At 44.4% G+C, this 24,117-nt stretch overlaps 1 protein-coding gene across 12 annotated transcripts in view; it reads left to right on the plus strand.

Annotated features, from left to right (window-relative positions):
* The window catches only part of LOC311369525 (E3 ubiquitin/ISG15 ligase TRIM25-like), a 67,148-nt gene that overhangs the window by 40,936 nt on the left and 2,095 nt on the right, over positions 1–24,117 (plus strand). For 5 of the 12 annotated variants that reach the window (XR_014640123.1, XM_084487739.1, XM_084487747.1 and 2 more), the window contains exon 3: positions 13,331–13,444. Coding sequence is in view for 9 of the 12 variants with exons in the window: in XM_084487739.1 (XP_084343865.1) it covers positions 13,331–13,444 (114 nt within the window). In the remaining 3 variants the exon portion in view is untranslated. Of the gene's footprint in view, positions 1–5,985; positions 6,147–6,462; positions 6,589–11,923; positions 12,992–13,330; positions 13,445–20,114; positions 20,855–23,387; positions 23,581–24,117 lie in introns of those variants that run through there. The other 7 variants (XM_084487744.1, XM_084487743.1, XM_084487742.1 and 4 more) reach the window with 7 other exon arrangements.

Below are 24,117 nucleotides of genomic sequence, written 5' to 3' on the forward strand. Positions count from 1 at the left end.
ACATAGAGCTCTGTAATATTGTTTTTGCTGGCCAGCACTTTACTTTACTTTATTTTTACGTTATTACTCTTTCTTGTCGCTAAAGACAATACAAGGACACTTGAAGATTTATTTTATTTTTGAATAAGAAGACCGTTCGGTATTTATTTTGTTTATGGATTGAGAGAGAGAGACGTATAGAAGTATTTGGTTTAACTTCCTAGAGAAAATGGAAATATATTTTATTGTGTATTTTTTTTTTCTTATTCCAATTGAGGGTTAACCGAAATAGAATTGTATTCCTATGTGTTTAAAGTATACTGTTACATGATTTACTTGATTTTCGTTATGATGAAGTACGATGCGTTTCAGTCCATCAACTATTGAATAAATTTGGATTGATAGTAAATTGCTATCACAACCCTGAGTTCTGTTTATTGGTTACAAAAGTGCAATAGAAAAAAGGTTATCTAGGGGTATTAATAAATAATGTATGGATGCATGTCGGTCGTATGTGAGTGGTCAGAAGTGGAGTGGAATGCGATGTGTCGCAAAAAGTGTGTGACCGCAAGAGAGAGAGAGAGAGAGAGAGAGAGAGAGAGAGAGAGAGAGAGAGAGAGGCAGAGAGAGAGAGAGAGAGAGAGAGAGAGAGAGAGAGAGAGAGAGAGAGAGAGAGAGAGAGAGAGAGAGAGAGAGAGAGAGAGAGAGAGAGAGAGAGAGAGAGAGGACGAGGGCTTATAGGCCTACGCCGGCGCCAGGTGAGGCCAATCGTCCCTAACTGGTCTCCTCACTGCAGGCCGGCAACCTGAAGCCGTGTGGCCACCAGGAGACCAGCAGGCAGCCCGCAGGGGGAGCACAGGGCCGTCACATAACGTTCACTTTACATGCACGTTCTTGCCTTTGACCTCAATGAATTTGAAGCAGTGCTTATATCTCCGCCTTGAAAATGCCACCTTTTCATCGGATTGTTCCGGACTCGCAATTTCTACTGCTTCGTCGGATCTGTTTGGTGTTTGTGTGTGCGTGTGGCCCGCGTATCCTGGCTTGTGTGTAAAAACACTGGCTCCGATTGGCTACCATGAAACACGACTCTGCCTTAGCCAATCATAATCGCTAGCCCACTCGGTCTCCTAGCAGTTTGTGTGTGCAGCCAGGGGTGCGTTCGGATTACGCAGTTTATTCAATGAATTCATAGTAACGCACCGCATTTAACTGTCAGTAACGGTAACGCTGTTGTAATAACGGAAAAAGTGATTAGTTACATTACCCGTTAGTGAAAAAATAACGGCGTTACCTAACGGCGTTATTACAAACACTGCTGAGGAGGCTGGTTGACGTTCTTCTTTCATGTGATGTTGATACTTCACCTGCGCGGCTCGCAAAGTTGCGCGAGTTCTATTTTGGACCAATCACAGCAGAGCAATCGCTCTGATCCACAGACACGGGACTAGCCTCCTGCGCGCACTAGGGTGGCCGTCACCGTGGGGTAGGGAGAAACGTCTTCTCCATTGCTGTGTATGTCGACATGTGGAGTAATTCACAATAAAGCTGACTTTTACTTTGACTTTTCTACACAGTACAAGACATTTATTAATATCTCTAGAAATAATTAGATGGTTTTTAAGCTAAATCTTTGCTCTTCAATGAATGCCAATGTTATGTTAGTTAATTAAATTAAAAAAATAGAAAATCACTGATAAATCTGAAGTGCCGCTCGAGGCGTTGATTTTGGGAGGCGGGCTTCGAGGAACGAGGTTGTAGTTGAGGTTCTGTCTCCTGTTGTACAGTTTGCCCCTGAGGTCCAGACATTGCATTCACATGAGTAGGAATAACCAGCATTTACCATCAGAACAATACAGACCAGGTCATGTAACTCTTCCTGCAACAAACAGGATTCACATGTCAACAGAAGCACTGAGAGATGATCAGCTGACAATATTGATGTGGCTACAGTGAAAGAGCTGTCATGTGTTTTAGCAGACGTCAGTACTTATACTTATTAATGTTGAGTGTGTAAATCATTGAGCAATGTATTGGTTGGGTTAAACAGTCTTCATTCTGTAAATACCAAACGTTGACTTCTGTGTGTCACTATACATACTATGGTTTATTACAATGCTTTTGTGATTTTGAAATTACAGCAAAGGTTTGGTTTAAGACCATGAATACGGTCAGGAGATGTTAATATGATATAAGATACATAATTATTAAGTCAGCCTGTTGCACCAGCTGTGCTCATTTCAACCTCAGCTTTCCACCACAGTGATGACTGTTACAGAAGGTACAGACCTTATCTAGTGATGGGACAGTTTAATATCCATCTAACCTTATATAAAGTTATAACAGCTTATTGTTAGTGTGGTTTAGAGCAGGATAACAGCTGACTGATATAAAGTTATAACAGGTTAGTGTGATGGTTTAGAGAAGGATAACAGCTGACTGATATAAAGTTATAACAGGTTAGTGTGATGGTTTAGAGCAGGATAACAGCTGACTGATATAAAGTTATAACAGGTTAGTGTGATGGTTTAGAGCAGGATAACAGCTGACTGATATAAAGTTATAACAGGTTAGTGTGATGGTTTAGAGCAGGATAACAGCTGACTGATATAAAGTTATAACAGGTTAGTGTGATGGTTTAGAGCAGGATAACAGCTGACTGATATAAAGTTATAACAGGTTAGTGTGATGGTTTAGAGCAGGATAACAGCTGACTGATATAAAGTTATAACAGGTTAGTGTGATGGTTTAGAGCAGGATAACAGCTGACTGATATAAAGTTATAACAGGTTAGTGTGATGGTTTAGAGCAGGATAACAGCTGACTGATATAAAGTTATAACAGGTTAGTGTGATGGTTTAGAGCAGGATAACAGCTGACTGATATAAAGTTATAACAGGTTAGTGTGATGGTTTAGAGCAGGATAACAGCTGACTGATATAAAGTTATAACAGCTTATTGTTAGTGTGATGAGCTCCATGTAACAACATGCAATAAGCATATCCAATGACATCACTAAACAGTGTTGGTCTGCGCTGACATGCAGTAATGTACTGATAGCATACACAGGCTATTATCACATGTTATATTATGGTATTATTACATTATTATATTATAGTATTAGTACATTATTATATTATAGTATTAGTACATTATTATATAATAATAATTATTATTATTTGAATTTATATAGCGCTTTTCTAGACACTCAAAGCGCTTTACAGTGAAGGGGGACCTCACTAACCACCACCAATGTGTAGCACCCACTTGGGTGATGCACGGCAGCCAATTGGCGCCAGAACGCTCACCACACACCAGCTTGAGGTGGAGAGGGAGGGAATTAATGAATGAGCCAATCATATATATATATATATATATATAGGGGGATGATTAGGGGGCCAGACTGAATGAGCCTGGTTGGGCAGTTTTAGCCAGGACAGCGGGGGATCCCCTACTCGTTGCGATAAGTGCCCTGGGATCTTTCATGACCTCAGTGAGTCAGGACCTCGGTTTTACGTCTCCTCCGAAGGACGGCACCTTCCACAGCACAGTGTCCCCGTCACTGCACTGGGGCATCGGGAATGATGTTTTTTGGCCAGAGGGAACAGTGCCACCTACAGGCCACCACCCGACACCACTTATTATGGTATTATTACATTATTATATTATAGTATTGTACATTATTATATTATAGTATTAGTACATTATTATATTATGGTATTATTACATTATTATATTATAGTATTAGTACATTATTACATTATAGTATTAGTACATTATTATATTATAGTATTAGTGGTCCGTGTACAAAGTATAATTCATTTACAGTTGTTCACGTTGTATAATGAAAAAGGCCAGTTTAGGGGGTAGTTTAGACTACCAGTTTAGACGTGCAATGCAATTCAGCGCGCCAAAGCGTCAGCTTGTTCCATTATCCAAGTTGTACAATGATATTTGAACAAGGAAGTCGAGAGCCGGAAACAGAGACAGCTCGCCTTCAAAGTAAAGCTCGCCTTAGCAGTAAAAGTCGTGCGTTTTGAAGAGTTAATTTAATTTAAGGAGTGCCAAACATAAATAAACAAATAGCCTAAATAATGAACATAATTCATAACTGTTATACAGTCATATTTCTGCCACTTTCCCACAACTGATTGTGAATAAATTGCCAATGGGCGCCAACACTGGAATTATTATAGAGCGCTGTGATTCATGTATGCATGTAATGATTCATTTATATATTCATCAACTTATTTACTTGATTAAGGCTACTTAATCTGTTACTTTGGGTGAACGTTAAAGGTTATATATAGTGTTGCGACCTGTGATGAGTCTGACTGGTAGAAAGAGTTGATTTACCTTGACGTTATTGCTGGCTCTGTTGTCATGACAATAACGCCACTGGCTATCCGATGTAAAAATCCTTCAAGTTTATTTACCGTTCTCTCTCTTAACTAGGCTACATAAATAAAATTAAAATATATATATTTTTGGTGGATTATCCTCTGGCCTGTATAATAACAAAATTAATGCAGTGGTAAGTAAAGAGCAATACAACAAAATCTGACACACCGTGCACCGTGTGCTTTCGCAACTTTATTTGGGAGGTGACTAGCCTTTATTTAAATAGACTCATTTGTCACGTATTAAGTAGTAATAATCATTATTATTGCTTTTTCATATTTTCATATTTTTCAGACCTTATACATATTTACATCCTGGTTATATATATATTTATACTTACATCCTGATTCTACTGTACTGTTGTTGCATATTTTGTATTGTAAATAATGTTTGTTGATTTTCTGACACGTACATTAGGCAATACCCCCTAAACTGGCCTTTTTCATTACACAACGTGAACAACTGTAAATGAATTAAACTTTGTACACGGACCAACAAAGCTCATTATCCATTGTCCATCCCTGTACGGTCTCTTACCATTAAAGACGTTAAATTAAAATATAGGCTACTATACGGGACGTAGACCGACTCATTTCACGGATTCCTGTACGACCAGGTTGCCTTAAACATCTGTCGCATATGTCAGGTGAAAACTAAATGTCAAGGGAAAGAGGCGGTGGTTGAAAAGAGTATTTTGATCGCTTATTAAGTTCACTCGTTGCTTATAATGGCTATTTGTTTCCCAGTATCATTTCCTTCATTTTTGAATTGTAAAATAAATAAAATAATTGTTTGAAGTTGCAGGTTTTTTAAATGATTGAAAGCGTGGAGTCGAGCTGATCTTGCCTGCTGTACCCACGGCCCAAAATAAAGAACAGCCGAGACAATATCCTCGATTCAAAGTCAAGTGTGAGTCAGTGTGAATGACCCTCACGGTCAAACCTCCTGATCCACAAATGCGGAGAAAAGACGGAGGACATGTGTGAAAGCAGCTTCTGTCTCTCTCTCTCTGTCTGTTTATCTGTCTGTCTGTCTGTCTGTCTGTCTGTCTCGCTCACTCACTCTCTCACTCACTCACTCACTCACTCACTCACTCACACACACGCTTCACACTCTGTTTCTACTGGTTGAAGAGAAGTGAAGGTTTTTTAACTTGTGATTTAAATAGAAGGACAGTCAAAGGACTTCTGTCTCGTCCTTCTCTTCACTTTAGATCGCATTGAGACAAATTAATCACCTGGATGTTCAACGTAAAGTTAAGTTTACCACACGGCTCAGAAAAGAACAATCTATTGAAACATTACCTAACGTTGTTTTCTCTATAGTGAGATTGATAAGCGTTACACAGACACACTTCACAATATCACATCATTATAATAAACCAATAACCTAAAGATAATATAAAATGCTGGGAAGTCCAGACAACCGCCTTCTCTCTGACAGCCAATCACAGCCTCGAATACCTCACAGTGTCACGTGTTTTCAGGGAAAGCGAAAGTTTCCACACACACACACACACACACACACACACACACACACACGCGCGCACACACACACACACACACACACACACACACACACACACACACACACTCACACACGGGGCGTGTGTCCGTGGGGGCGGGGCCAGGAGAGGACGTGATGTTCGAGAAACGAAACTTAAGGTTGACAGAAACCCGACGAGGAGGAAGCAGTTCTCTCCCTCAGGAGAACAACACAACACGTTTTGGGACACACACAGTCTGACCGACAGCAACCGCAACCAGGTGAGTAAAACAACACGACCTCCGCGCCTCTCTCCCCGCGGTGTGACCCCGTACGGACCGGCCCTACAGCGGGTTATGATGTGAACTAGGGGAGCGCTAGGATCGGACAGGCAGCCTGTCAGGCAAACTCACACGCTGACTCCTCACCCTCACCCTCACCCTCACCCTAAACCTAACCCTCACTGTAACCCTAACCCTCACCCTAAACCTAACCCTCACCCTCACCCTAAACCTAAACCTAACCGTAACCCTATCCGCGAAACGGACCCGTGTCGGGGTCCACCTGCACGCCGCGTTGGAGCCGCTACGGAGGCAGATCGCGGACCCTCTCGCCCGCAGCTGCAGCCCGTCGACGGACGCGCAGCGGGTATGAAAGGCGTTGGCCTTGCGTGGGACGCTCCCGAAGTGCATTGTGGGTCCGTCCGTCAAGTTTAAAGACCGGGTAAACCAAATTCAGTATTTTTCTTCTTATCATATTAATTAGGCCTTAAATGTGTCCCTCAAAACATGTAAAAAATATTTTTCCCATTCATCATTTCCTTGAGGAGCTAGGCCTCAGAGAATGTTCTGTGTGCAGGTTTAAAATGGGCGGGTCTACATCGAAGACCGCTTTACGTAAAGCGGTCCTACTCACATAAACCCGCCCCCTGCTGCCCTCTAGGTATAAATACATTAACCGCGCACTAGCATTCTGTGGTTTCACCCGTCTATGGTTTTACCGCTCACGAGTCTGGTTTGAATTGTCAGTTTGCAGTTGGCTTGCCCGTTGGACCTCTCCGGTGATGGGCGTGGTTTCCTGGCCTGCAGCGCACACGCCCCCACCGTCCTGAGCCAGGGATTACTGCTCATTTTTCATCAACTTTGAAGCATAATTTTATAGACCGAGTCGGCAAGCAAGGAAACGTCACTTCCGGTCAGGGCCGTGGGGGAAAACAAACCGTTTTCCCCATACACACTCATGCAAAAAGGCGGTATTTTAAACCTTTGTCAAACGCTTGTCCGCTGTCATTTCTTGGTTTGAATCACTTGTATATGCTGTCAAAGGGCTATATATTAAAAAAATTATCATGATCGGGTCGATTGTTGTCCGTATATTTTTTTAAAAGTGGATCTTTCACAGTTGGTCTTCCCCCACAGCGTTGAGTCTAGGTGGGTGTTCCCTTGGTCGCCGGCTGTAGACACTCGGATAAGATAGATTAAGATAAAGGATAGGATATAGGATATAGGATAAGATAAAGCTCTTTGTCAGCACATACAAGTGACTGAAAGTAAGACATGACAGCAAGAGACAAACACTTGCCGCGTTTTTACGATATAGATCCGGCCGATTTTTTTAGTCCTTCAAATTTGGCAGGGTGGTTAATAATATATTTTCCTGTGGTATTATAAACTCAAAACCCATAATTATTTTTGGTTTACCCGGTCTTTAACTTTTCAGGCAGCGACGGATCCGTCACCCAATCAGATCGCGTTATGCAAATATACGCACGTGCACTGTCTTCTTTCAGCTAAGCTTTCTGTAACCTTTTTGTAACCAGAATGCGCTTTCTCTAGACATCACACGGTCATATGAATCATGTAGTCATATTAATCATGTAGCCATATTAATCATGTAGTCATATTGGACATGTAGCCATATTAATCATGTAGTCATATTAATCATGTAGTCATAGTAGACATGTAGTCATATTGATCATGTAGTCATATTAATCATGTAGTCATATTAGACATGTAGTCATATTAAACATGTAGTCATATTAATCATGCAGTCATAGTAGACATGTAGTCATATTGATCATGTAGTCATATTAATCATGTAGTCATATTAGACATGTAGTCATATTAAACATGTAGTCATATTAATCATGCAGTCATATTAAACATGTAGTCATATTAATCATGCAGTCATATTAGACATGTAGTCATATTGATCATGTAGTCATATTAATCATGTAGTCATATTAATCATGCAGTCATATTAATCATGTAGTCATATTAATCATGTAGTCATATTAGACATGTAGTCATATTAATCATGCAGTCATATTAATCATGCAGTCATATTAAACATGTAGTCATATTAATCATGTAGTCATATTAATCATGTAGTCATATTAATCATGTAGTCATATTAATCATGTAGCCATATTAATCATGTAGCCATATTAATCATGTAGTCATATTGATCATGTAGTCATATTAGACATGTAGTCATATTAATCATGTAGCCATATTAATCATGTAGTCATATTAATCATGTAGCCATATTAGACATGTAGTCATATTAATCATGCAGTCATATTAATCATGCAGTCATATTAATCATGCAGTCATATTAATCATGTAGTCATATTAATCATGCAGTCATATTAATCATGCAGTCATATTACACTGTTCTGTTCTTTTTGAGTGAAGTGGGGCACTAAAGGTCCCATGCTACTTTACGGATGCCTTTATATCGGTGTTAGTGGCCCCTAATACAGTATTTGAAGACTCATTCCCGAAATTCATCCTTGGTGCAGAGTTCCAGCCGCTACGGGCCAGTCCCACAATGAGCTCCACAAACGTTCCTGTAGCTTTAAGGCTAATGAGGAGGAGAGAGGCGGTCTTTGATGAAAAGGTTACAATCCCTTCAAATTACCCTAAAAATGATTTGGCCAGAGGATGATGTAGACATGGTAATCTATCCAGTTTCTAAAGCCGATAGCCGCACATTAATCACACATTTAACAGGCATGACATTGGAATGTCTGCAATGTCCCATCCTGAATAGTATGGGCTTAAATTTGTCTCATTAATATCTGTAAACGCACAGATGGTGATCTACAAATATTTTTGATTTGCACACGTGTTTTGCTATCCACAAATACAAATTTATAATTTGTAACTTGTATTTTGGTTTTTACATACTTATATATAAAAGTATAAAAAAGTACAAATATATTGTGTTTTTGTAAATACACAATTTTCCATTTGTAAAAACAAAAAGCCATTTGCAAAACTGAAAATTCTGCTCGTGAAGTATAACTCAGCATTTGTGGATCATTACTCACGCACGCGCATCTCTTTCCTCACTTACGCATTTTTGAGACATTCTTGTCGAAGATCCGCACAGATCCACAAGCAAATAGCTCGTGATTCACAAATGGCTCGCCCTCCTCAACCAGTAGGTGGCAGTGTTGTTCTATGCATTGATACTGCATTGGTACTTACATGACCAACAGGCTGACAGGCTGTTGGTCATGTTTGATAAAAAAGTACATGAAGGGCTTTGGGGTCAATTCTTAATTTAAACATTAATATTTTTAATGATGCACCAGGTTAGGCAAGTTAACTTTATTTATATAGCACTTTTCATACACAAGGCAGACTCAAAGTGCTTCACATATTAACATTGTCATACAATAAAAAGAAAATAATAGATAGTAAAATAAAAATAAATAGAAATAAAGGCTAAAGTTAAAAAAGCATTTTAGAAAGTGCAATGTATTTAAGATCAGATCAACAGTCTCTCTGGTATACCCACGTGGTATACCCACTTTCTCTGGGACTCCAACCCGGATTCTAGGACTCTAACCCTGACAGAACTCTGGTCTCAAACCCTTCAAAGTCCATTCAGGTTAGAGTAGGGATGTAACGGTTACCGGTGTAACGGTAAACCGCGATAAAAATGTTGTCAATAACAATTACCGTTTTCATTTCAAATAAAATTATTATCTCGGTGGATAACCGCGCCCGCGGTGTGGAAACCGTGTGCTTAAATCCTTCCCAGCGCTTCATCTGAGCAGTGTTTGGAATAAGGCTGTTTAAAATAACGGCGTTAGGTAACGCTGTTATTTTTTCAGTAACGGGTAATCTAACTAATTTTTCCGTCGTTACAACGCTGTTAGCGTTACTGACAGTTAAATGCGGTGCGTTACTATGAATTGATTGAATAAACTGCGTAATCCGAACGCACCCCTGGCTGCACACACAAACTGCTAGTGAGGACGGAGACCGGGTGGGTTAACAACGAGATAAGTGATTATGATTGGCTAAGGCAGAGTCGTGTTTCATGGTAGCCAATCGGAGGGTGTTTTTACACACATGCCAGGATACGCGTGCCACACGCACACGCAAACACCAAACAGATTCGACAAAGCAGTAGATAGTAGTATATTATAGAGTAATTCAGTTACTAACTCCGTTATATAGGAGTTCAGCGGACGATCAGCCTGGGCTTCCCTCAAGCCTGATGTGCGGGGAAATGAACCAGATCTCAGTTCTCTCTGTCTTAAGTAGTAGTAGTCGCCGTCGTCGTAGTAGTATTTATACACAAGAGTCAAAGTACAAAACAACTCCCGCTATGGGTTGTAGCCGGGCGCTGAGCGGGGGAAGAGGAGGAGAGGAGGAGGTCGCTGTCACGGCGATCTGCGGAGGAAGTGTCGGCGGGAGACGGAGAGCGAGTAATTGTTTACATATTGTTCTTTATGTCTTGAATGTTTGGATTAAACCTGCGCTACTGTAAATGTTCCTGATAAATAAGCTGTTTACATGCTGAACCCTTGTTCCTTTGATGTTAAAAGTTGCACTTTTGATAATATAAGTAAATATAATAAACACTTAACTATTTCAGTTTCCGTAGGCCTATCAGTGCTTTCTGAACATATTGAACACACTTTTAAAAATACTGCGATAATACCGAAAACCGGGATAATTTTGGTCACAATAACCGTGAGGTAAAATTTTCATACCGTTACATCCCTAGGTTAGAGGGTTCCCTGTACAATTTACAGCATTAGTTCTGTGAGAATTTATAAAACAGGTGGCTTAAATCAAGCAATCTGATTGGTTCCCAACTGTTCTATATTGCGTGTATACCGTTCAGTTTACAGAGTTCAGTATCACTCCGCGCCTAACTTGAACTGTTGTTTATTTATATATAAAAGCAATAGCATAGTTTACTGAAGCCTAAAAATATGTTGATTGATGGAGAGGGTGGAAATGTTGTAAAGCAATAGGCACACGGTGAGTGAACTGCTCGATAGTAGGCTAAATTGCCGGCGAACCAAGCTACCGTCTCTAGCCTTCTCTCTGAAGGACGCTACCGTGTGTTGTATAGCAACCGCCGTACACTTTGCAGCCAGGAGGGACTACTTTTTTGTATTCGTTAAAAAAATGCTTTTCAGACTTTCTCACTTTTTCAAAATTGAGGGTGTCTATGACTTTCATTTTGCAATACTTATGAAAGCAGTAGATCACTTCAGTCAGTGAAATATGCTTATTAGATCAAATCTGCAATTAATCGATTACGGACGTCATGACTATTTGAATAACTTCCAATGTTGTGGTTTTGTGTCATTTGGATACGTTGTATTTGAACCTCTAGTTTGTTTTCAGGGACAGAAAAAGTGCTTCCATGTTAAAAGTGAAAGTGTAGCGTTGTGACACTCGGCTGTTTCAACTGGGCAGAAGTCTGAGACTTCTCACCCTATGCAAACGTTGTTTTTGGACACAAACTTATCCCATATTTTAGACAATAATTGATATAAATGTACTTTGAGAATGTATAAATCCTTTAATTTAAATTAAACTAAATAATCGGACAAACATTGTAAGGTGAGTCCAAAATATTGACCCCTCATCCTCAGTGAAGCTGTCCTGTCTGCAGGACTTCATGTTGTACCTCCTATTGGATGAAGATTTCAGCTTGAAACAACAAAATATATAACGTATAAAGCACTTGCATTTGAACGAGTTCAAACTGTTATTTTACTATTGTTATCCATGTTTTCTAGGAATGGCCTCTGCTACTTCCTGGTCTGAAGAGGACTTCTCCTGTTCCATCTGTCTGGATGTGTTCAACAGCCCAGTCTCCACACCATGTGGACACAGCTTCTGTAGAACCTGTATTACAACGTTCTGGGATGACCAAGTCCAGTACAAATGTCCTGTTTGCAACAAGCTGTTCCACACAAGACCTGATTTACAGGTCAATACCTTCATATCAGGGATGGTTGATCGGTTTAGAAGTTCTGTACGAATCAAAGAGCAGCCTTGTGTTGGACCAGGAGAAGTTCCCTGTGACGTCTGTACTGGGACCCAGCTGAAGGCCGTGAAGTCCTGCCTGACGTGTTTTACCTCTTACTGCCAAACTCACCTGGAGCCTCATCAGAGAGTCGCAAGACTGAAGAAACATCAGCTGGTCGAGCCTATGGACCGTCTGGAGGACAGGGTGTGTAAGAAACACGACCGACTCCTGGAGCTCTTCTGCCAGACTGAACAGGTGTGTGTGTGTCTGTTGTGCACAGTGACGGACCACAAGTCCCATCCTGTTGTACCTCTAAAGGAGGAATATGAAGTGAAGACGGCCCAGCTGGGGAAGATAGAGGCTGAAGTTCAGCAGATGATCCAGGAGAGACAACGAAAGATTAAGGACATCAGAGACACAGTGGGACGTAGCAAAGCAGACGCAGACAAAGAGATAGCCGATGGTGTGCAGGTCTTCACTGCTCTGAAGCGCTCTGTTGAAAAGTGCCAGGATGATCACAACCAAACGGTTAAAGAGAAACTGAAATCCACAGAGACAGAAGCTGAAGGCCTCATCAAAGAGCTGGAGCAGGAGATAGAAGATCTGACCAATAGAAGATCAGAGGTGAAGCAGCTCTCACACACTGAAGACCACCTCCACCTCCTCCAGACCTTCAGATCCCTGAAGGATCCTCCACCCACCAGGGACTGGACGACGGTGGAGGTCCGTCCTCCGTCATACGTAGGGACCTTGAGGAGAGCCCTGGATCAGCTGAAGAAGACACTAAACATGCAGATGGGGAAGGTGCCTGTCCCTAAACCAGATGTAAAGAAGTGTAAGTGTTTGTTTAGTTTGATTCATCTTAGGGTTGTCCAATGATCCAGAATGTCTCCGGTATGATACTGTGCCACACCGCCCATACCGCTGTTCGGTCATATTCTTTTTGAAGAGCAATTGAACCCAAAATTGATGCCATTTTATCACTGTTACTAAAACAAGACCAATCATCTCGAGAACATGAATGAAATCCTATGTTTTTTGTCTCCCCAAAACACAATGTGATCATTCCACTCTGCTCCGAACACAGGTGGTGTTCTTGAACACCATGTTCTTGAATGTCTTCCCAATCAGGGTCTTCATATTGAACCTCTTCTTGGCTTTCCTCTGCTTGTAGCCTCACCAGTCTCTCCCCCTACTAACCTCGTGAGGAGATCCCAGGATCAGCTGGAGGAGACACTGAACATGGAGCTGGAGAAGGTGGCTGACCTGAGATCAGCTCTAAACAAGTGTAAGTATCTGATTAGTTTGATTTAGGGCTGTCAAATGTACATTCAATATTCTTAAAATATAAAGATTTATTTTACAGAACAAAATGAAACATGTAAAATGTTTTTCCCTGAAGACAATGTTGTGAGTGCTGCAGTGTAAAGTGAGGTTGAAAACATGTTTGATAAAGCTACATAGCTTAAAGGGACACTGTGTATGAATTACTCCCATCTCGTGGTAAAATGATATAGTGCATTCAAACGAATAGTGCTCACTTTTTAAAATGGACGTTGCAACCTGGTTGCAACTATGGTAGGCGGTATGTGCCAAAAAGCTATGACAACATGTTGTCCAATACTACCTCATCAAGTTTTCTTTCGGGTGATGATGAGGTACGCTATTTCAAACAAACTTCAAACTGCATTGAACCATTAGTGTGAGCATGTATGAGTAACGCGTATCGAGTGCTCCTCGAGCAAGATAATGAATTATGTTGCCATGTTTATAATGTTTTTTATTGGTAACATTACTATTTTGTAGTCTAACCTATAGCATCAGTTAACAACTTGACACACAAACACATTTATTTACTAGTGCTTATATAACGCATGAACTATGTGTAATAATAATTAGTAGTAATTAATAAGCAGTGATACATTCCTTATTTGTTTATTTTTACGATGTGCGTGCATTGTCAGATCATCATCATTACGTGATTGAAGGGTAGGGAGAGGACAGAGGCAGTGGATCAGTGGGAGGTAGTAGGCAAGAAATACAACCCTTATTCAATCAAACAGAGCCTATGCTGCTATCCACCAACGAGGCTGTTTAGGCTTTAACTATACGTGTTCTACTGTTAATAATAATAATTCATGAAATTAATATAGCGCTTTTCAGTGACCCAAAGACGCTTACATTGTGGAAGACAAAAAACACGAAAAGGGTGATGACAGTCAGGGGGACAAGGGCAGGGGCAGGGATGAAGGTGGTTATGGGTAGGGGAGGTCGTAGGCTTGGGAAAAGAGAGAGGTTTTTAGAGTGGATTTGAATGTGGGAAGTGAGGGAGAGTCGCGGACAGGTTGGGGAAGAGAGTTCCATAGTCGGGGGGCTGCCCTGGAGAAGGCTCTGTCACAGAATGTTCTCAGTTTGGAGGGTGGTACGGTTAGAGTGAGAGTGGAGGAGGATCGGAGGGCTCGGGAGGGGCGATGGGGGACGAGGAGGTCAGACAGGTAGGGCGGGGCCAGGTGGTGGAGAGCTTTGAAAGTCAGCAGGAGTATTTTGAAACTGATACGTTGTTTGACGGGGAGCCAGTGGAGAGTGTGGAGAACGGGGGTGATGTGCTCACGGGACCGGGTGTGAGTGAGGAGGCGTGCAGCAGAGTTTTGGACCATTTGGAGTCTATGGAGGGAATGAGAGGTGATGCCAGTGAGGAGGGAGTTGCAGTAGTCAAGACGGGAGGAGATGAAGGCGTGGATAAGGGATTCAGCAGCAGGGGGGGGGAGGCAGTGTCTGATTTAGGCGATGCGGCGGAGGTGAAAGTAGGAGGTCTTGACAATGGAGCTGACATGGGGATCGAAGGAGAGGGTGGGGTCCAGGGTAACACCAAGATTGCGTGCCAGGGGGGAGTGATGGTCGAGGCGTCGATGGTGAGTGAGATGGGTCCAGTTTTATTGAGAGTGGATTTGGTGCCTATGAGAAGGAGCTCTGTTTTGTCGCTGTTAAGTTTGAGAAAGTTGTGGGTCAGCCATTTTTTTATTGTAGAGATGCAGGTTTCGATGTGGGTGAGGGGAGGGTTTTGGGTGGTTTTGGTACTGATGTACATCTGAGTGTCATCTGCGTAACAGTGGAAGTCGAGATTGAGTTTGCGGATGACCAAGGGGGAAGAGGTAGCAGATGACAAGAAGGGGGCCGAGGACTGAGCCCTGAGGGACCCCCTGCGGTACAGGAGAGAGGGTGGACGTGTGGCCAGAGAGGGAGACGGACTGTTGCCTGTCGGTGAGGTAGGAGGTGAGCCAGTCGAGTGCGGTGCCCTCAACACCCTGTTGGCGCAGCCTTTTGAGGAGGATGGAATGGTGTACAGTATCAAAGGCTGCGCTGAGGTCTAGGAAAAGCAGGATGTTGAGGGCACCGCAGTCTGCAGAGGTGAGGAGATCATTGATGACTTTGACACGGGCAGTTTCGGTGCTGTGAAGCGGGCGGAAGCCAGACTGGAGGGGTTCATAGAGGTTGTTTGACTGGAGGGGTTCATAGAGGTTGTTTGACTGGAGGGGTTCATAGAGGTTGTTTGACTGGAGGGGTTCATAGAGGTTGTTTGACCGGAGGTGGGTGTGGAGTTGGGCGGTGACAATGCGTTCCAGAGTTTCGGAGAGGAACGGCAGGTTGGAGATGGGGCGGTAGTTGGAGAGGTTGGCTGGATCAAGGGTCAAGGGAGGGGGTCGAGAGAGCAGGTGGTTGTCTTGGACGCAGTGATGATGTCCAAAATGTGGGAGGAGTCAACAGGGGAGAAGGCAGTGAAAGAAGGGAAGGGTGGGTGGTCAGGGAGGGGGGGGGGGGATAGGAATGGTGGGGGTGGAGGAGTTACTAACGGCGGCAGTCAGGGAGCTGTTGATTTGGGAGATTTTATGGTTAAAGGCGAGGAGGAAAGAGTTACAGAGGTCAGGTGAGGAGGGTGGATTAATGTCCGGCGGCTGGAGCAGTTTGTTGACGGTGGAGAACAGGATGCGGGGGTTCCGGTTGGTGCTGTTGATGAGGGTGGAGAAGTGGGCGGATTTAGCAGCATGGAGAGCGTCACGGTAGGAGGAGATGTGATGTTTGTAGGCTTCGGCGTGAACGGTGAGGCGGGTTCGCTTGCATAATCGCTCGAGTTGGCGGCCAGTCTGTTTCATGGTGCGGAGTTCCAGGGTGTACCAGGGGGCGGAGTTAGTGAATGAGACAGAGGAAGTCTTCCAGGGGGAAAGGGAGTCAAGGGAGTCAGAAAGGATGGAGTTGAGCATGATGGCATAGTCGTCAGGGGAAGAGGGGGCAGAGTCAGGGGGGAAGGCAGAGGACATGAGCTGGGAGAGTGAGAGTGGGTTGACTGGTTTGATGTTGCGGTAGGAAATGGAGCGCTTTTTGGGATTATGGGGTGAGGGTAGAGGAGCGGAGAAGAGGATGCAGAGATGATCAGAGAGTGGGAAGGGGAGAGGATGGGGGTTAGATACGGGTAGGGAGGCGGAGCAGACTATGTGAAGGATATGGCCTTTGGTATGGGTGGGGAAGTCAATGTGTTTGGTGAGGTGGAAACAGGCGAGAAGGGAGAGGAAGTCAGATGTCAGTGGGGCGGTCGGCTTGTCCGTGTGGATGTTGAAGTCACCGGTAAGTAGGAGGCGGGAAGAGAGAGAGGACGCAATGGTGAGGAGTTCAGACAGTTCAGAGAGAAAAGATGGGTGTGGCTTCAGAGGACGGTAGATTAGAACAGTGATGACAGAGTTGGGGAGGGAGAAGGCAAGGTGTTCAAAGGATGAGATAGATGGGAGGTTGAGGTTCAGTTCAGTGATGGACAGGGATTGTTTATGAAGAACGCCAACGCCTCCCCCTCGGCCAGAGAGGCGGGGTTTGGCAATGTAACTGTAATGGGAAGGAGTGGCTTGATTGAGAGCGTAGAAGTCCAGGGGCTGTTGCCATGTTTCACAGAGGAGGAGCAGATCCATGTTATTGTCCAGTAGCAGTTCAGATATAACGGCTGATTTGTTGGAGAGGGAGCGACAGTTCAGCAGTGCGAGGGAGATGGATGGGGGGGCAGGGGAGGGGGAACGGAGGTTAGTGAGGTTGGCAGTACGGCAGGTGGGGGTGACGGGGGGGCGAGAGTTAGTCCAGAGTGAGGGGATGGGTGAGCCATGGGGGAGGTGTTGGTTGCGAGAGGGGCCAGAACCTGGATGGATGTAGCGGCGTCGGCGGAGGATTCCGGCTATGCTGGCTGCAGGGGCAGCAGCAGCAGAGAGACGATGGTTATTGTTGAGGCGGTGAAGGTCAGCGGCGGTGTAGCTGAGTGGGCCAGAAGTTGGTGGAGTAGAGGAGAGAGTCCTAAGAGTCTGGAGTAGCAGGAGTGATAATCCAAGGTGGAGACGAGACATGACGGCGGATGAAAGAAGGCCGGGTAGTATATTGGTGGTGGCTAGTAGCTGATTGGCTAGAAGCAGGGAGGCAGTGATTTGTGTTTTGTTGTGTAAGACTTGTGTGGATTTCTGACTAAAACTTTGCGGACGCCAAAATCTGGAAAGCTGATGCTCACAAAAAAATCTGGATGTATCAATCCTTGCGTAAGCACGATTTCACACAGATTCTCTTTGTACATCCCAATTAACGTGACATTGAGCGCACATGCACGAGCCCGTCTCTCCACCAATTTCCATCTCCACCCGTCTCCTCCCTCATTTAATATGCTAATTAGTATAAATAAACCTGCAGTAGTGCGCTCGTTAGGAGAAAGGAGAAAATGGAGAAAGGAAGAAAAAATAACTTTAGTGAATGCGAGGTGGAGGTGCTGATTTCGGAGGTAGAGGCCAGAAATAAGATCTTGTTTGGCTCTCTTTCCTCCGGAATCAGCACCAAAAGCAAAAAACTGGCGTGGGAAAACGTTGCCGGGTCGATCAATGAGGTTGGGGCCGAAAGCCGAACTGTGGCTGACATTTAAAAAAGTGGTCGGACAACGTCCACTATTGTAGTCCACTATTGTAGTCCACTATTGTAGTCCACTGTTGTAGTCCACTATTGTAGTCCACTATTGTAGTCCACTATTGTAGTCCACTATTGTAGTCCATTGTTGTAGTCCACTATTGTAGTCCACTGTTGTAGTCCATTGTTGTAGTCCATGAGGGAGAGAGAGAGGCCGTTTCTCAATTTGCGTTCTCGTCTGTACTTGTGTACTTTGCGTTCTCGTGAAACGTCATCAGTCGTAGCCCAAGTACTGTTCCAATTCCAAGTACGCATCAAGTCAAGTACAGTCGTAAAACCCGTGTGTGTTCTCCATGCGTTCTTAAACTGGCCGTTCCACCGAGGACGCATCGGAGGTGACTTGTGTGGACTTGGACCGTTAAATATCCCAGGATGCATTTCGCATTCCCATCTTTTAAAATATTAGTATGTAAGCTATAATAATAGGCTATATATAGGAACATTTGACATATATAACAAAAATGTAGGCCTATTCATTCAAAATATTGACATACTATTTTAAAATTAAAGAGGCTGGGGTTTTGTTTAATATAATTTGTTTTTATTGTATAAGTCGCTGATAGAGGAAACCCAACACAACGGCAACGAAAATCTTGGTCGGATCCATCCGATCGTGTGTGTGTGTGTGTGTGTGTGTGTGTGTGTGTGTGTGTGTGTGTGTGTGTGTGTGTGTGTGTGTGTGTGTGTGTGTGTGTGTGTGTGTGTTCTAATCTGTGTCATTTCTCGCTCATTCGTTATTATTATTATATCAATAGTCTACTCTCCAACTACATAGCCAGTTAGGCACGCGCATCTGTACCCTACATATAAAAAGTTGTGTGAATAGCTTATACACACGATAAGCATATCTTTTCATTTATATTCATTCAAAATATTGACATACTATTTTAAAATGAAAGAGGCTGGGGTTTAGTTTTATATCATTAGTTTAAATTGTTCAGTAGTGTATGCCTACATGAGGCCGTAAAGCAGTTAACAGAGCTGAGGTGGTGACGTCACAGGTGCGTACTCGCGTCCTCGGAAGTCTGTACTTGGAAGTCTGGACTTGCCAAGTACGCACTTCCAAGTCCGTGAGTCCGTAGTTTGCGTACTTGGTATTGAGAAACGGCCAGAGACTAACAAAGACCACACTACCCTCCACCACGTGACTTTAACCAGACTCCTCCAGAGTGCTGTGATGTCCACTGATTGCTCAACGAGCAACAGCTGAGGCAAACGGCTAGAGTGAGACCAACTGAGAACGAATCTGGAGTGAAACTAAAACTGTGATTCTGAAAAAAGTATGAATTATATCGAAATTCTGATCAAATATTATTGAAGATACAAATGTGTAGATTTGTTTAATAGTTTGAATGATGGTAAACGGTTGAATTTTGACCAAGTTATGATGTCTTAAGTGGATGAAGAGGATGAAACATGAATCGTGTGTGTGTGTGTGTGTGTGTGTGTGTGTGTGTGTGTGTGTGTGTGTGTGTGTGTGTGTGTGTGTGTGTGTGTGTGTGTGTGTGTGTGTGTGTGTGTGTGTGTGTGGAGAATGGCGGAGCTATTGCGTGTGTAGAAGAAGAAGAAAAGTAAGAAAGTATGTAGACTATAGCTTAAATATTACAGAGGATTAATCAGCTCATCATGATGAACGTTTTGATGTATAATATGTGTATGTTGTGTAAATACTGCGGGAGTAGATTCAGTGTATACATTTTTCATTGTTTTGACTGGGACAACCACTCACACACTCATGGGATTTACATTTACGTTTAACTTAAAACATCTTATAAACAATATGCACTACTATTTCTAAAGCTATAGCACACTAGTCCACTATAGTAGCTATCATCTGATATGATTTAGTCTTTCTATGTAAATTTTTGTAGAGAAGATGAACGTGAAACAGGAAGAACAGTACTAGTGATGATGATGATGATGATGATGATGAAGATGCAGAAGGGTTCAGTAGCTCATCATGTCTTGTTCTCCGTCAGATGCCTGTGAACTCACACTGGACCCAAACACAGCCTACAGCCGACTCTCTCTGTCTGAGGACAACAGAAAGGTGACGTGGGTCAGAGAGGTCCAGTCGTATCCGGATCACCCAGAGAGATTTGACTACTGGCCCCAGGTGTTGTGTAGAGAGGCTCTGACTGGCCGCTGTTACTGGGAGGTAGAGAGGGAAGGACCTGTTGGTATAGCAGTGACATACAGAGGAATCACAAGGAGAGGGGGTGATGACAGCCTGCTTGGAGGGAACAACGAGTCCTGGAGTCTTGATTGTCATGATGGTCGTTACTCTGCCCGGTACAACGGTAGACGGACAGTCATACGTCTCCCCCCCGCTGGCTCTACCAGAGTAGGAGTGTATCTGGACCGGCCTGCTGGCACTCTGTCCTTCTACAGAGTGTCCCCAGGTGGAGGAGGGTCCTCAGACACACTGACACACATCCACACCTTCAGGACCTCCTTCACCCAGGAGGACCTCCTCCCTGGGTTTAGGTTCTCTTGGTTTAGGGTATGGGGGGACTGGGGGGGGGGGACCGGGTCAGCGTCTCTGTGTGAGTTATAGTCTCTCTCTCTCTCTCTCTCTCTCTCTCTCTCTCTCTCTCTCTCTCTCTCTCTCTCTCTCTCTCTCTCTCTCTCTCTCTCTCTCTCTCTCTCTCTCTCTCTCTCTCTGTGTGTGTGTAGGAAAAAAAAAAAAGGACGGGCACACACACACACACACACACACACTGCTTTTGCGTCAGCGTCGGTTTGGGGCATGGAGTGTATTGGTTGGTACCTCACTGTCTCTGTGTGAGTTATAGTCTCTCTCTCTCTCTCTCTCTCTCTCTCTCTCTCTCTCTCTCTCTCTCTCTCTCTCTGTGTGTGTGTACGAAAAAAAAAATACACAAAACAAACGCGCGCACACACACACTGTTTTTGCGTCAGTGTTTCTAAGGCAGTTATAGTCTCTCGTTCTCTCTCTTTTACTCTGTCTCTCTCTTTTTTTCTCCCTCGGTCTCTTTCTCTCGCATCTTTCCCTCTCCCCCTCCTCCCCCCCGTCTCCCCCTCCTCCTCCCCCCGTCTCTCTCTCCCCGTCTCTCTCTCTCCCCGTCTCCCTCTCCCCCGTCTCTCTCTCCCCGTCTCCCTCCCCCTCGTCTCCCTCTCCTCCTCCCCCTCGTCTCCCTCTCCCCCTCCTCCCCCCGTCTCCCTCTCCCCCTCCTCCCCCCCGTCTCTCTCTCCCCGTCTCCCTCCCCCTCATCTCCCTCTCCCCCTCCTCCCCCCCGTCTCCCTCTCTCCCTCCCCCCCGTCTCCCCCTTCTCCTCCCCCCCGTCTCCCCCTCCCCCTCCCCCCCCGTCTCCCCCTCCCTCTCCTTTTTATGGGGCTTCCTAAAAGTTGATGATGATGAATCATGAAAGGAAGAGACTTTAAGGATCTCCCATAGGGTTCGCTAAGCAGCTTTTATTAAGATCTCATTTTTAATTTGGAATGTATATTAAATACCTATTGATGGTAAATCACATGTTTTTTATGCAACTATATATTTTTATAATTTTCAGACATAAACATGTTTGTTCTATGGACTATGATATCATCATTGTTGTCCTAATCAGATTTTATATTTCATTCATAATAACCAAGAGGTCTATGGGATAATGCTGCATGTTGTAAATGACTTTAAACTGAATCTTGATTCCTTTTGTTCTGTTGGGAACCAAACGGCCGCAGAACATGTTCAGTTATTAAAGATACGTGCACACCTGTTTATGATTAGTAAAGTCTGCAGCTTCTATTGTTTCAGTCCTTGTGTTTATTGTGTACATGTAAGGGACCATTTTTCTGTTGTATTTGTTCATGAAGCATAATGATAATAAACAACTCAGTGGATCAACTGAATGTTCTCGTGTGTTCAGCCCATCATCATTCTCCTTTTATTACTAAATAATGTTACATAAGAGCCTTAAGAATAATAATATATTAATCAGAAAAGATAAATAAAACAACAAATGTTTTAGTCTCTCTCTGCCCCCCCCCCACCTCACCACGGTAACACCCCCCCCCCCTTACCACGGTAACCCCCCCCCACCACGTTAACACCCCCCCCCCCCCCACCACGGTAACAACCCCCCCCCCCCCCCCCCCCACGGTAACACTCCCCCCCCCACCACCCGACCCACCACGGTAACCCCCCCCCACCACGGTAACACCCCCCCCCCCCACGTTAACACCCCCACCCCCCCCACCTCACCACGGTAACCCCCCCCCCCATCATTCCCACCCCCCCTGAGTGCAGGACCACCTTGGCTGTTCTACCGTCTGCTTAAGGTCGGTAAAGTGTTCTTATGATGCTCCTGCCGCTGTGCAGGCTCTCTTTGGTCATGGTTATAATATTTATATTGTGGAGCCCACGGGTTCATTTAGTAAGTTACGTTTCTTGTTTGTGTCACAGATCTGGTAGTGCGCCATGCAGCCAAGCAGGATCAGCACCTTGGAGAGTTCTATTTATTTTGGTTTTGGAGTGCGGCCTTCACTGAGTCAATGTGTGTGTGTGTGTGTTCTTCAACTTGAAGTTATTTATTGTCACGTTCAGTAAAAGTTCTTGATTTTTACATTAAGTTCAAATTGTTACGTTAGGCTGTTAGGCTGTCAATAACGCGTCCCGTTATTGTTACGTTAGGCTTTAGTCCGGCGTCAATAATAAATGGTCTTGATCAGAAATAAACCTCCATTCCGTGTGTGTGTGATCTGTCCGTTGCTGAATAAGGTTCTATAGCTGCTTTGGCATGTTGGTGGTCAACATGTCTGTAGTGTAAAACGTTCTAAAACTGGTGTCAAATGTTGCTGGCCGTATTACTACGTAAACCATGAATGTTGCGCATCATTTATTATGACGTCATTATATATACTTTCTCTCAGCAACCCCAACTCAAACTGACTTCCCGCGTCCCTGACAACTGCCTCAATAATCAAGGAGAAGAAGAAGAAGACTCCCTTTGTGTGTCTTTGTGTTCCTTCAATATGTGTTGTATACGTTTGGGTGAACACAGATCTCCTCACACTCCTCTTTTCAAAACAAGGGTCCATTTTGTTAGCAGTGACGCGCGTAGGAGGACGGTCTGACGGAGCCTCAGGGGCCGTCTGGCTCCAGGACGCCTACGGGTTAGACAGGGGACACCTGGCATCCAACCCACAACCTTTAGAGCAGGCAGTCACACACCCCCCAGACCACTGGACTGTTGTGGTGTCTGTGTGTCTCTGACCTCCACCCCCTCCACCCTCAGGGTCTGTCAGGGCACCCCCAGCCCCGCTGCAGGGGGGCTCTGCTGGGGGCCGTCTACCGGAGCGACCGGCTGGAGGTGGACCTCCTGAACGCTGACATCACCGCGCACACGCACGCCGCCAGCACCCAGAGCAAGGTGCTGGAGGACGGGTGGTAGGTGGGTTATAGACGGTGGTAGGTGGGTTATAGACGGTGGTAGGAGGGTTATAGACGGTGGTAGGTGGGTTATAGACGGTGGTCGGTGGGTTATAGGCGGTGGTAGGTGGGTTATAGACGGTGGTAGGTGGGTTATAGACGGTGGTAGGTGGGTTATAGACGGTGGTAGGTGGGTTATAGACGGTGGTAGGTGGGTTATAGACGGTGGTAGGTGGGTTATAGACGGTGGTAGGTGGGTTATAGACGGGTGGTAGGTGGGTTATAGACGGTGGTAGGTGGGTTATAGACGGTGGTAGGTGGGTTATAGACGGTGGTAGGTGGGTTATAGACGGTGGTAGGTGGGTTATAGACGGTGGTAGGTGGGTTATAGACGGTGGTAGGTGGGTTATAGACGGTGGTAGGTGGGTTATAGACGGTGGTAGGTGGGTTATAGACGGTGGTAGGTGGGTTATAGACGGTGGTAGGTGGGTTATAGACGGTGGTAGGTGGGTTATAGACGGGTGGTAGGTGGGTTATAGACGGTGGTAGGTGGGTTATAGACGGTGGTAGGTGGGTTATAGACGGTGGTAGGTGGG

Source organism: Micromesistius poutassou (genome assembly GCF_964030765.1).
Source record: "Micromesistius poutassou genome assembly, chromosome: 24".
NCBI classification, from domain to species: Eukaryota; Metazoa; Chordata; class Actinopteri; order Gadiformes; family Gadidae; genus Micromesistius; species Micromesistius poutassou.